Consider the following 13,562-nt stretch of genomic DNA (forward strand, 5'->3'; position numbering starts at 1 on the left):
CTGGGCTTGCAGAGCGTGGGCTCCGGCTGCCTCTCTCCAGCAGCCAGCCAGGGCTGGCAGGGCGTGGGGAGTCTCCCCGGGTCCTGGTGGCCTTCTCGGGGTGCCGAGCTGGGCTGGGGGAACACCGGGTCTCCTTGGGGTCTCTGCTGCGCTGCTCAAGCTGCCAGGAGAGTCGCTGGCCCTGGGTCACAGCAGAGAGAGAGCAGAGAGTCCTCTTAAAAAAAAGTTCCAGTGAGCAGAACAAGATGGGATTAGGGCTGGCAGGTGATTTGGTTAAACGTTTCCCCAGAGAGCCCTTGCATTCCTGTGCATGGAGCCAGTCCATACTGCAGAGAAGCCTCTTGCACCCAAAGGGTGAAAGGGCTGCTGCAATTCAAGCAGCAAGGGTCCCAGTCCATGACAGAGGGACAGCTGGGATTAGAGGGAAGAGGGAGTAGGGGAATGAAAGAGAGAAGCATGTGGCAGAAATAGAGGAAAATGTGGCAGGAAAAAGCAACTCAGCTTGGAGAGTTGGCATGAGGTCCTGCTGTGCAGCCAAGCCTCACCTCCCTGGGCAGGCTGGGACTGGACCGCCTCCGAGTTAGGTGGCCTTTGCTGGGTGGCACCGGTGTCTTGCCATCGAGCCGGTCCACACGGCCCTCCTCCAGAGCCTGGAAGGCCTCCAGCGTCTCTGATTTCCTGTGGGCACACACAGTTGGTCCAGCTGCCACCCTGCTCAGCTTGGAAGCAGAGCCCCTGCAAACCCTGCTCCACCACAGCCTGACCCCACAGACCTCCACCTGCCCCAGACACTGTGTGCGCCGTAGCCTCTCCCTGTCCCCATCAACCACCTCAGCTTTCATATCCTGCTGCCTCACCATGTCTTCTTCACACTAGTCCTCAAGCTTCCCTCCATCTTTACATCCCACCCACTTGCCCAGGATACTTTCCCGGTCCCTCTTTATGTCCCCTCCTGCCCTGTGCTACCAGTGCTGGAGCTGCTCTTGCTTCTCCAGCCAAAGCCCAAACAGCTACTGGGTACTTTTTGGCATCCCCCATCATTTCCTGAGTGGCTCCTACAGTGAATGCAGAATCCCTGGGGAACTATTGATGCTGGGATTGGGGAACACCTCTTTCCTTCCCTTTTTACTGGTGGGAGCCCTACTTTGCGGCATGTCCTGCAGCTTCCAGGTGGATGTGAGGATGAGGAAGGTGAGCTGCTCCCTTCCAGCGGTGCAGCTTGTCTCCACCCTTCCAACAGCCTCAGCTGCCTGTGTGCCACAATGGAGGAGGCTCTGAGCCTAAACCCAGCCCTTGCTTTGAGGGAAATTTAAGCACAGCTGAAAGCTGAGCTCTTCCGTCTAGCCCTGCCTTCCCCCTGAAGCACAGCGATTCAGAGGTGGGGGCCCCCCAACAGCGTAGAAGGGCAATCCCCAGCCTCTGACCACTGCGGAGTCCCGTTGCTTCTCACCTGCGTTCGCATCCAAATATCCTCTCCACCTCCACTCGGCCAGGGCTGAGTGTCCGGGAACCATAGCGGTCAACAGCGTCCCGCTGGCTGAGGCGCTTGGCCTTGGGCAGGTCTGCCAGCACCGTGTACTCCTGCCTCTCCAGCCCGTGCCGCCCCTCTGCAGCCCCACCACTGGAGTGCCCGTGGGACTCCCGAACCCGTGGGCCAGAGAGGTGCCCACTGCCACCCAGGGGGTCACTACGGGCCGGCGGGGAGCCAGCTGGGGCACGCGGCAGGGTGGATGCCCAGGGAGGGTCAGTTTTTCGGTGCTTTGGCCAGCTCTCCTCGGGCTTCTGGCTGGCAGCACGGCGCTCTGGGACGGGGAGAAGGCCGTTACTGGGGGAGGCGCGAGCGACGCGGGATGCCACCACGTCCACGGCAAAGCAGGTCTTCGGAGGAGAGCTAGAAATGGTCCAGGAGGGCAGAGATAAAACCCAGACTCCCTCGAGGCAGGGTGGGAGCACTGGAACACAGCACTGCGAGCCGAGGGCATGCCAAACCATGCAGATAGAGAACACCCGAGATGCCCACGGTTCACGGTCAGCACACACACAGATGGACTCTCACGTAGTGCCCATGGATGTGTTGAACACTTCCTGGGACTGGAATTAGCTAAAGAGATGCTAAATCTAAATAGAGATCTGCCTTGAACCTCAGAGACCCCTGGGTGGAAAGCAGACCAGAAGAAGGATCTCACACAGGAGCAAACCAAGAGTACCTGCTTTCAGCGGACAGATTTCTTTCCTAAAGCCCTGGGCTTCAGTTCTCACCCAGGATCCGGAGGGAGCAGGCTGAGCCCACCTGGGTCTGTCTGCCTGTGGGGCTGGTGACCGCACCTCCTCCTTATGGCTCAAGAAGCTCATCATGTCCCGTTTGCCCAATCCCAAAGTGTTGTCCCACAACCGGGTCATTTCCCCTTCCTGGGAGACAAGATAGGGCAGATCTCTGCAATGGGGACTAGTAGCTTTTGTGGGCTGGAAGGAGGTAAGAGCACGTATGAAAACTCACAGCCTGTTCAGCCCAAAGCTGCTGGTGAAAAGGAACCACCAGAGGAGGAGCTGTGTGAGTATAAAATGATCCCAGACCAACGACGGCAAGGAACAACATAGGAAAGTCCACATGGGAGTATCCGAGAGCAAATCTCATGAGCTCTTTAAGGGGAGAGCTTCCTTTGTGGGGACTAAGAGTCTCAGCTGATCCCCCCCTTGCATCTCAGGACCTTAGAATCATAGAATATCTCAAGTTTTAAGGGACCCATAAGAATCATCAAATCCACCTCCCTGCACATGATGGGCTCTTTCTTCCATCTACCCAAGGCAGGAGAGCCAGAGGGACAAATTCAACACGTCTGTGTGCCCAGGAATGGGGCACAGCAAAAGTGGCATTGAAGGGCCAAGGGGGCTGGGGAGACCAAAATAACCCAAACCACAAGAGATCCCCATCTCACCCTGGCAAGCGTGGAGTTGGCTTCGGCACAGGCGCTGGGGTCGGTGCCAGTTTCTCTGTGCTCACCCTCAGCTCCGGGGCTGAGTGGGGGATATCGCCTGCTCTCGTGCCAGCTGTGGGGCAGGGAGAGAGGACAGCTGGTGGTCAGCACAGCCCGCAGAGCTCAGGGGCAAGTGACAGCACTGGCAGCTCAAGCCACACCGACTCACTCTCTACTGGATGGGCAGAGGCTGGCAGAGCCAATCCTGAGGCCACCAGCCTTGCTCTGGAGGAAGTGAGGATGAAGGAGACTCTTTCAAGGGCCCCCTGACCTCTCCTGGGACAGCCCAGAGGAACGGTTAGAGGGCATGGCATGGGGATTTCTCAGTCCTTCTTCCCAGGCACCAGCACGCAGAGCATCAAGGAAAAGGCAGCTGATTTCCCCCTGCTTGGCTTCCCGCTCCCCCTCCTCTGTTCTTCCCACCGAAGGGGCCTGTCGGAGCAGCAGGGCTCCTGGCCGGTACTCACCGCTCCGTGCCCTCCGCCGGGCCCACACACACGTATACCTCGCACTGCGGGGCTAAAATATGGAGGGAGTCCCAGGGCTCTCCCGGGGCTGTGTCGCTGCAGGCATCACGCCCTGTGATTTCCGTGGCATGATCCTGTGAGGAAGAAGGGGTGCAACGGTGCTGTCAGCGTGCCAAGGACGAGGATGAAGGCTGCCCCTTGGAAATGTCTGCTTCTTCTACCTCCTCTGAGAGCAGCCTGGCCTCCAGGGCTCTTGGTAACTCTCCCAGCCCACCGTTGAGATTTTTCTCCTACAGTAAGAGGCCAGAGAGGCCCAGCACACTTCTACTTGATGCTGAATGCTGCAGACATCCCAGAGACTGCATGTGTGGATGAGGGCTCAGGGAAACTGCCCCCCCGTGTCGGCACTGATGCTGCTGGTGGCCGCTCTCCCTCACCAGCAGGATAGCTCAGGGAGAGGTAGTGGAGCCAAGAGGAGGGAAGATTTTTGCAGAAAAGGCTGTAGTCCCAGCCTCTGCCTCTCTCTGTCAGGTCTTGCAGGCGTCTCAGCATCCTCCCTGGCCCTTGTTACCTGCGGGGCTTATGAGCAGCAGTGGGGGAGGCTCCAGGGAGCCGGCTGTCTGCGCCGCCTTCCCTTCAGCGTCTCGCCCGCACCAGGATTCACTCAGAGGTGACAGCTCTGAGCAGATCGAGGGTGAAGGGCTGAGGTAACCTTAGAGGGCTCAAGGCCGGGAGGAGAGGGGGAGAGGGCGAGAAAGAGAGAGGGAGGTTCATTACTATTTCATCATCCCTGGCCAGTCACTCCTGGAGGACGTCAAACAACACGAAACCCTCTGTGAACATGAAACCAGCTGTCACCCAGTCGGAGACAGCCAAGTAGCTTCCAGCGTCCAGCCTTGTCCCAAAGGACCGTTTGGGGTCGAGGCACCTGGAGCCCAAAACCCCATGAGATTTATCCCTCTCCTGCCTTCTCCTCTGGGAACAGCTTGCTGAAGCTGCCTCAGGGACAGGACTGAGCCCTGGCCCCAAGCCAACAGCTGAGGCCACAGGGAATCGACCAGGACCATATTTAAGATGAGGCAAAGCTGTAAATGCCAGCAAGCATCAAGCAGAGATTAATACAGGGTGGGTCCCTGCTCTGCCAGTCTCCGATTCTCTCCGTGTAGCTTTGCATCTGTGACACCCCTGCTTTCCCTTCCAGGGTCTATCAAGCCCCTCGTATCCAATGTCCAGCACTTTCCTGCTAATCTTGGCTGCCAGCTTTGGTCTGGCACAGTTAAATTAAGCATTCCTATGCCCAGAAAGACCCTCTGCCCATACAGCTTCTCCCCCACAAGACATCTAGAAATCCTGGCTGAGCCTTTGTTTTAGGGATTTCCATCTCTACATAGGCAGGTGGAGTCCCAGTATAGAACAAAGAGGCCCTGAAAGAAGTATCCATAGCCTCCAGGTGGGATGGAGGAGCTCACCTGGGTAGCATGCTGGTGAGCCCCTGCGGCTCGGAAACAGTGCTGGCACAGGCTCTTTGCAAATATGTTGGCTTCAAAGTTCATGCAAGGCACGTCATCCACTGAACCAGACATTGTGCATAGCAGGGACGAAGATCTTTGGCTGATGGGCTACTGGCGAGGGCCAGCCAGGAGAAAAAGGAGGAAGGAACAGCAGCAGAAGAAGCTGTGGAAGCAGGGATGTTATTTCCACACTGAAGTTTGCTGCTCCCAACTGTCAATACTGGAATCAAAGGGAACCCAGATACAAGGTGATCCATATAAATACAGAAAAGAGTGTGCTCTAGCAGGGACCTCTTATAGAAGGGGCACTGCACCCTGAAACGACTGCTGACACCCCCCAGTTTGGGAGTCCTTGCGAACAGTCCTTGTGTCCTGCTATTTTGTTTGATGGAAATGTTCTTCCTCTCTTAAAAGGCACAAAACCGAAACCTTTCTTCTTAATTATGTTGCTCATAAAGGGATAGCTCTAAGCAGCTTAGGAAATTTGGAAACACAGAGACTCTTCCTAAACTTGTTAATCCTACTAAAATTTTGAGACCTCTAGGGCAGCCGATTGCAAAACTGTGAAGGGCAACAAGCATTGCTAGCACAACAGCTGGGATCCAGCACTTCTCTTCTGTTTTTTTTGCAAGCATCCTGTCCACCATCACCTCCTCTGTCCTGCAGAGTTTGAGAGTGAGTCCTCAGATTTGAGGATGTGATCTGAGCTGGGAGGGTTCTGCCTAATTTGCCCGGAGGAGGCACCAACAGAAGGACAGGAAATCAGACCAGCATCTGAGACGTGAACATGCCGCTGGTGCCCTAAACATGGACACTTGAGTCAGAGCAGCTGACCAAGGCTTTAGCTGCTCCCCAAAACAACCAAGGCCAAACGTCAGTGCCAAAACCAAAGCTATAGTACTTGTTTGTCAGTGCACTCATTTTCAGTACAGCAAGTTGCACTGGGTGCCAGCCTTGCAGCATCCTTCCTCGCACTGGGGCATGTTTGCTTGACTTGCTCACACGAAATGCTAGACGGGAGCCTAAGCACTCCCCTGCCAGGGATGCAGCACTAAACACGCCAGCATCGCTGCCCACCACTGCCCACGGACTGCCACCCGTGGCTGGAGCCCCTGGTACCCCACTGCCTGATGGGCAAATCATTGCTCCCCACATCCCTCGGGGCCTACTGAGGGGATAATGCTGCGATCCCCAGGGCCTCTGGCATGCATGCAGGCGGCCATGCTCAGTGCTCCCAGTGCCCCCCAGTGCCCCCAGTACCTCCGCTTCCCTATGGCTCCCAGCACCTCGCCGCCCGCCGAGCTCCCCCCTCAATGGAGCTCGCCGTGGGAACCGCGGGGCGCGAGGCCCCGCCCCCTCCCCGCTGATTGGTCGTGGCCGGGCGGTGATTTGAATACCGCGCCCTGAGTGGCCGGCGGCGGCGCGCGGCCATGGCGCCCACGGGCGCGGGCTCGCACGTGCCGCGGGCAGCGGGCCGGCGATCGAGCGGCCGCGGCTGCGGGCCGCGCCTGGGCACGGGCACCGCGCTGCGCCTCGGCCCCGGCCCGGCCCTTCCCCGCGGCTGCGGCTCCCCAGGCACCGCCTCGCCGCCTGCCGAGGGCCTTCCCCAGTGCACCCCGGAGGCAGCACCCCAGGAGCAGGTTAGCCCGAAGCCGAAACAGATGCCAAAGTAGCGGACTTACGCGCAAGCACTGAGACAGCCAAACGCCACCGTGTCCCAGCACAGCCCCAACAGGGGGTCATGCCTACCCACAGCACTCAGAGATTTGTCTAACGTGGGCTTTACCTGCCAAGCACAAGCCCTGCCTGACCCTTGCTATTTCTAGAAGAACGCCCTTAGCATCTGTCCTCCACTGCTCCTTTTACAATTCAAGCTCCTTCTCTTCCCGATGCTGGAGAGAGTTACAAAACATTCAATTTCACTTTTTGTTTATTCATTAAGTTATTCATTATTCATTAAGTCTGCAATCCATTCCTCAAATCTGTCTACCCCACACAACCCATTATTCAGCTCCCATTTAGTCCCCAAAAGTTCTTGTCACTTTCCCAGTGACCTTTTCCTTGAGTTCATTTCTGGAACACACTGCTGGAAGCAGCAGTGTGACTGTACTGACTACAGCCTTGAGCTTGATACACTACAAAAGCAATAACGACACTGCACTGATTATCACACAGCTCATGCACACACTGCAACCATTCCTCCTTTTTGCTGCACTCCAATTCTCCCCCAACTGTCTGATCTTTTTGGCTGCTTTTGATCCTCAGTAATCCCAATTATATTTTTGTGTGTGCATGTGTGCGGAATCGCAGTCTAGTCAGTGAAAGCCATCATGCATGGCAACCCCAGTGTGGCAGCCCATGTCAAAGCCCTGCATCTCTGTGTGAGCCTGGGGCACATGCACAGCAATGTGCAGGTGCCCGAGGTGACCCAGCTGCAGAGCCACGTGTGAAATGCCTGTGGAAAAGGGAGTTCACAGGGAGCTGCTGGTCTCTGATTTTCCTTTACAGTGCAGCAACTGCACTAGCATGTTGATTTTTGCAAGTACCTCACATTTTTCAAGTACCTTACATTTGGAAGCAGCCTCCTCCTGAGCAGCTCAGGGGGGGAAAAAACCCAACAAAATGCTCAAATCCATCTTGAAAACAAGTGGAAGCATCAAACAAGAATTTTAAGCCAGAGTCTGGTATGAAGAGTGATGTGTCTGGCAAACACTTAACTCACTAACTTGTGCACGGAAACTCATATCCTCAGTTCAATACATCTGGGGGTAGCCTGACTGTACACCCTGTGCATAACAAAAACAGCAGGCTAGGGCTGAGTCAGTAATTCACATTACAAAATACAGCCTTAATCAATCAAATGGAGAAATCAATAGTGTAGTGAACAATCCTGATGGTTAATGCTGAATAGGATTTAACAGTTCTGTTCTCAGTTTTTCCATACACTTTTTTGGTTTTGTTTAATTTCAAAACTCCTTTTCTAGCAGGAATTTAAAGATTTCAGAGCATGGAAGAGGCTGTTAGAGATTTCAGCTGACACTTGAGAAAGCCTGAAAGATGTTATGAGGCATGGGAAACAGCAAACTAAAAGTGAGATTCTTCTGGATCACCTGGCAGCAAAATGACAAAAACAGAAGTCACTCTTAACACCTCATCTGGAATACAATGAGGTCATCCAAGAGGACCTCTTGGATTCTTTGGCTTCGATCCTGTTCAACATCATGCTTTTAGCCTTGCCCGAATTGTGTTTTTGCAGCTCTGAAACACCCAAGAACCCCAGGTGAGACAGGTGGATAGGTAAGGTCACCCATTAAATCCCACGACCTTTCTGGCGTGGCCTTTAAGGCAGCGTTTGAGAACTACTTTGGAGGTGAGAAAACCACACACACCCCTTAATAATGTGACTGAGTTTATTCAGTGTTAGTGTCCAAGAACTCAGCCCAGGGTGGGACTCTGAATCCAAGGCACCAATGATAACAGTGTCCATTTCCCCAGCAATTACCTTCTTCAGAAGGGAAAGGGAAGTGCAAGAGGACCCCATATCTTACCACAAGCACGCGTGTCACCTGGTTCCCTCCAGAACCCTCCCTCCAGCAGAAATTGCGCTGCTGCTGTCAGTGTTAAGATCACACCCTCCCCCTTAACACACTCTGGAGGATGGCTCTGTGTGCACACCCTCCAAGAAACGACAGAGAGATACATCAGGCTGGTGCCATTCGCTTTAGCAGCTGGTGGCCATCAGCATCGTTCTGATGTTCCTCCATGCAGCCTCAGGCCCTGGTTTACTCCTTTCCCTCCCATTTCTGGCATGAGGAATCTATTTACTTGCCCATTGCTGGGTTGCAAATTTTTCTGGTGTGGGTTTTGGACACATAGGCCTTTTCTTTCTTTGTCATTTCCTTTCCAGTGCACACATGGCATGGAGGAGGCCTGGCTGACAGAGGCAGAATACTCCACAATACTCCAGGACAGAGGCCAGCATGCTGCATGGGCTCACTCTCCTCCTCAGAGGATTCACTCACAGTTTTGCCACCAGTATTCCTAAATCCCAACCATGCAAAGATTTTTTTCTCCCCCTGCCAGAGGCAACCACGCTAAAAAACATACACTGAGGTCCTAAGAAGAAAGGCAATTAGCTACTAATAACTGCAGGAACCCTGAGGTAAAGGGCAAGGGCAGCCTCTGCCACTCCCACCCTGGAGAGGGCCACACACATTCAAGCAAGGGCATTAGGGCATTTCATACTCCCCTGAGCTATCGCAGTTACGATCGGCATATTCAGCAGACAATGGAATGAGCCATTCCTGCTCTAGCTGGCCCTGCCTTGCCACAGAAATAGCTCCTAGCTATTCCATTTTCCAAGCACCAGTGGATTTCAATATCCTTTAAACACCAGGAATTACTTCCCCCTCTTTCCAGTTGGTACCGGCCTTAGCACAGCTCCTGTCATGTTTCAAATAAGTCACAGATTTTTTTTCTTAGCAAAATGACTTCAAATTTATTCACAAAGTTACCCAATTTCACCTGGCACAAGTACCAAACAAAAAGTAGCCCTGCATTCAGGTGTGGCACTGTGTGCATGGTGAAGAAACACACGAGAGAAGATGACACTATGGCTCCATGGAAAAAGGATTTACTGCACAGCAGAAATGCCAGGGCGCTGATGCAGGAGTGCAAGCAGAGCTCTTCCAAGTCTCTCACATTGCCCTGACAATGATGTGCCTGTTGCACTCTGCCCCAGATCCTCTTCTTTGATAAAGCCAAGTATCAGCTCTGAAAGAGGTGGCCCCAAGGACAGAAGGGTTATGCCAAATAGAGAATGTGACCTTCAGCAGAAGTTTTTAAGAGGTTCTGTGGCACCCAGAGACTTAGCTGGAGATCACTGCAAAAATAAATGGGTAGAGCTTCTAGTCACCCTGGCCAGCGTTCAGGAGGCTACAGAAAGGCTGACTGAATTGGGCTCACTGCTAGTCAGAATCCCAAGTAAACACAGTGCTTGCCCACAATGACAGGGTCCTCATGAGCAGCAGGCCAGATGTGGAGCACTGTCCCAGCTGGTGGTCCGAACATTAGTTTCTCTGTTAATCTTGGTCACGGCCCATTTTGCCCGTCAGTCTCCGTCGCTGAGTCTTGGTGGTTCGCCCTGTGCTGGACTTCTGGATTTTCTTACGTGGGCCTTGCCCACGTTGGGATCTCTTTCCTTTTGTCTTTTTCCGGCTGTGCATGTGCAGCGTGGCAGTAAGAGCAGAGATTCTGTGCAGGGCAGAAAGAGAAAAATGTCTGGGGATAAAGCCTGCAGAAGCAAGGCGAAACCACAACAATAGCTGGAGAGCTCTGTGTGGCCCAGCAGGAATGGATGCCAGACACAGCAAGTCCCAGCGGGACTCCAAGCTGTGCATGAAACCTGCAAGTCTCCATGGGCGGTAACAACAAAAATTGATTTGGGGAGCATTGTGTTGCCCAGACACCACAGAGTTAAAGTAACTCTCCACACCCCCAAAGCAGTTGTAAAACCTGGATACTGAAAAATGCGGGGAACGCCTGAGCTTTCAGCTTTAGGATCTTCTGACCTTCAGCCCTAGAGACAAGCTGAGCACGCTGCGGAATGTGCCGCGATGAAGGACTGGGTAAGAGGTGAGGACGCAGCCCACCCTCCTCCCGCTCCTCCTGCGCGGTCACGGGAGCCGCGGGAGCGGAGCGGGGCGTGCGGGCTGCGCTCCGCCAGCTCCCCCTGCCGGCCCCTGCCCGGGCAGCACCGCACCCCTCCGGCGGCCACGCCGCGCATCCCGGGACCCAACGTTCCCGTCAGCTGCCAGAGCCCAACAGCAAAGGCCTGAAGGAATCTATACGTACTTTTCAGACAGGAAGGGGTTTCTGGACTTCTTGGGCATTGTTCTTACAGGCTTGTTCACCACCTCTTCCCCTTTCTCTTCTTCAGATCCATCACTTTTTCCCTTAAAAAGAAAGCACATTTGTGATTCTGGCATTTCCTTTGCCTTCTTGGTTTCATCCTGTTTTGTGACCTAACTAGTCACAGATGAAGGTTTTTTAATTCTCCACATCCCTCGCTGTCCAAGTGCCAAGGTTTCCTACTGCAGTCCCGCAGAAAGGCACAACCAGAGAGATGTCCTACAGTAATCCACCCCAAGATCCAAAAACTTCAGCATGATCTTAATGGCCATGCGATTGAAGTTTAAACTATGAACCAAAGGTCTTGGCTTTTGCTTAAATTACTACTAAGACCTCTTTGAGTGGATTTTCAGATTAGATGACCTTACAAATGTAAGCACAACCAGTAGCTGAGAGTCTCTATGAAAAAAATACAAGATCTTAGTTACAATGTCTTTTGAGAATAAAAGCGACTACAACCAGAACTGAATGGTTTCCTTATCTGTGGTCCAAGCACAGGATTATGCAGAGAGAAATCCCTCCTCATGCTAACAGTAATATTTCTGAACAGGGCACAGGAAAGAGGCTGAGGACAGCCCACGCAGCAAAGTCTGAAATCTTGCTGCTTGTGTTGTATCAGTTTTTAAAGTACTACACTGTTGCCATCCAGTCCAGTAACACTTTTCCTTTAACCATGGTCAGTGGGGACTAGCAAAGGATTCCAGGGAGGTTTGGAGTGAGCTATTCACACAGGACATTTCCTTCTCTTTAGAGGACCAATTTAAATTGTGGAAAAACAGAAAAGTTATGAGTTTCCCTTTTCATCCCTGTTCCCAGCCAGCTGCAAGGCCTTGGGCACACTCAGAGAGCACCAGCCCTATCTCACCAGCCCCAGGAGCGTGTACAGCTGATAGAGAGAGGTAGCAACAGGCTTTACCACGGAGCTGGTCAGTCCCAGCTGGCGTGCCCCCGAGAGGTCCAGGTCACTGATGGTGGTCACTGTTACAATGTGGTTTGGGTGGTCGATGTTCACAGACTCTGTCCGCGACGTCACCAAGTGCTCCAGTTCATCAGCCTCCTCTGGGGACACAAGAAATGCTGCACTGCAAAGTGCCCAGCTTTTCACGAGGTAAACTCACTTGTTCCTGCCGAACCATGCTGGGCAGGGACGACACCCTGCCTTGGCATGCAGGGATAAAGGGCAGAGGGGCTTGGCACTGCAAGCCTGGAGGGCAAGCTCCTTCTCCTCCTTGAGGGGACCTGGTGACACCTTGGAGATGTCCTCCTGCTCCTTCCTCTCTGTACAACACTCATGATCTCCTGTGCCAGAGGGCTGCGGGGTTACCACCCAGATTGCTGCCCAGCTTGTCTGGGGGACACGACAGGACCGAGCAGCTGTTGCTGTGGGACAGCGTGCGAGCATCCGTGCCCCAGCTCTCATTACCCAGCCAAGGCTGTCGGACCACGGGCGCCCACCTCCCTCCCCACCGAGGGCCCAGCACGTACCGAGTGCCTCCTCTCTCTCGCTCAGCATCTTCAGATACTCCTGGTGCCGCTGAGAAATGGAAACAGGTCATGCGGCGCCTTTGCCCGCCCCTCCTGCCCCGCTTACTGCCCGCCCTGGCGAGGGGGGACACAAGACCCTTCCCTCACCTCCTCTTTCATTTTTCTCTGCTCCTCCTTCAGCTTCCGTTTGATCTCTTCCAGCGCCGCCTTCCTCCGCTCCACCTTCCGCTTGTGGAAGCCGGTCAGGTACTCCCTGCCGCCGGCAACACAGAACCCCCCCGGCTTTTAGCAGCCGGGGGATGCCTTCCTTCCCCGCTCCCCGCCTCCCGCCCTGGGACCCGCCCGGCCTCACCTCCGCCGCTCCTCGTCGAAAGTCACCACCAGCCGCCCCTCGCGGCCGCCCGGACCCTTCTTGTTCTTCTTGCGGCCCATGGCGGCCCCACGCTGCCGCTGCCGCCCGCCCCTTCCGGCGGAACGCCGGGCGTTCTGTCCGCCGCTGGCCGGCCCGGGCGGCACCGAGCGGCACCGAGCGGCACCGAGCGGCCAGCGCCGCGGAGCTCGCCTGCGCCCGCTCCCGGCCCTGGCGTCCAGCCTGCGGTGGACGGGGTTTGCTTCAGGCATGGGAGCCTCCAGCTACACTCGTCTTCAGTTTCCTCCCGGCAGAAGATTCTGTGCCGCTGCCTTGTGCGGACACTGCAGTGTAGCACCCGATCTCACAGCCCAAGACTTGTTCTGACACTCCAGAGTGTTTTACGTCTTTAATAAATGTCACTCCTCCGAATAGTTAACATCTGCAGTTCTTCGGCTGAGCATTCGTCAACAGAGCTCTGAGTTTATTTCAAGCTATTGTCATTTCTTGGTGTTAGCAGAGCATGTGCTGCTCCTCTTATCCAGGGAAGGCAATTGTGGAGATAGGTCTTGGCTCTGATGCCGAGTGTTCTAGTCGCAGCATATGGCTGGACAGCCGTGGTTTCTGTAGTGGTGGAGAGAGGTACTGGCATGGGTTGGTGGGGGCATCAAGACTGCCATATTCTGATGGCTTAGAGTGACATTGGCTGAACTCCTGAACCTTTATTGCTTCCCTGTTTTCGCCTTTAAAAATGGGTGTAATGCCTGTGTGGTGGCCAGCTGACTTCGGTGGAAACTTCTGAAATGGTGCGGGGGCAGCCAAAGCCAGCCCCACCAGCCCACAGCGCATGACGAGTCCTGACAGG

At 54.5% G+C, this 13,562-nt stretch overlaps 1 protein-coding gene and 1 long non-coding RNA gene across 2 annotated transcripts; both read right to left on the reverse strand.

The window, feature by feature from the left end:
- Nucleotides 1–143: 143 nt before the first annotated feature.
- On the reverse strand, nucleotides 144–1,549 carry LOC138104073 (uncharacterized). Its single transcript, XR_011147928.1, has 3 exons — nucleotides 1,451–1,549; nucleotides 546–678; nucleotides 144–181 (listed from the first exon to the last, which is right to left on the reverse strand). It is a non-coding gene; the product is annotated as an uncharacterized lncRNA (long non-coding RNA).
- Nucleotides 1,550–9,478: 7,929 nt separating this feature from the next.
- NOL12 (nucleolar protein 12) lies at nucleotides 9,479–12,826 on the reverse strand. Its single transcript, XM_069002834.1, has 6 exons — nucleotides 12,701–12,826; nucleotides 12,496–12,601; nucleotides 12,349–12,397; nucleotides 11,780–11,922; nucleotides 10,807–10,907; nucleotides 9,479–10,206 (listed from the first exon to the last, which is right to left on the reverse strand). Exons 1-6 carry the CDS (start codon nucleotides 12,778–12,780, stop codon nucleotides 10,035–10,037), a joined length of 651 nt encoding a protein of 216 aa, XP_068858935.1. The 5' UTR covers nucleotides 12,781–12,826; the 3' UTR covers nucleotides 9,479–10,034.
- Between the last annotated feature and the right edge of the window lie 736 nt (nucleotides 12,827–13,562).

This window comes from Aphelocoma coerulescens, chromosome 1A, assembly GCF_041296385.1.
Source record: "Aphelocoma coerulescens isolate FSJ_1873_10779 chromosome 1A, UR_Acoe_1.0, whole genome shotgun sequence".
Classification (NCBI taxonomy): domain Eukaryota; kingdom Metazoa; phylum Chordata; class Aves; order Passeriformes; family Corvidae; genus Aphelocoma; species Aphelocoma coerulescens.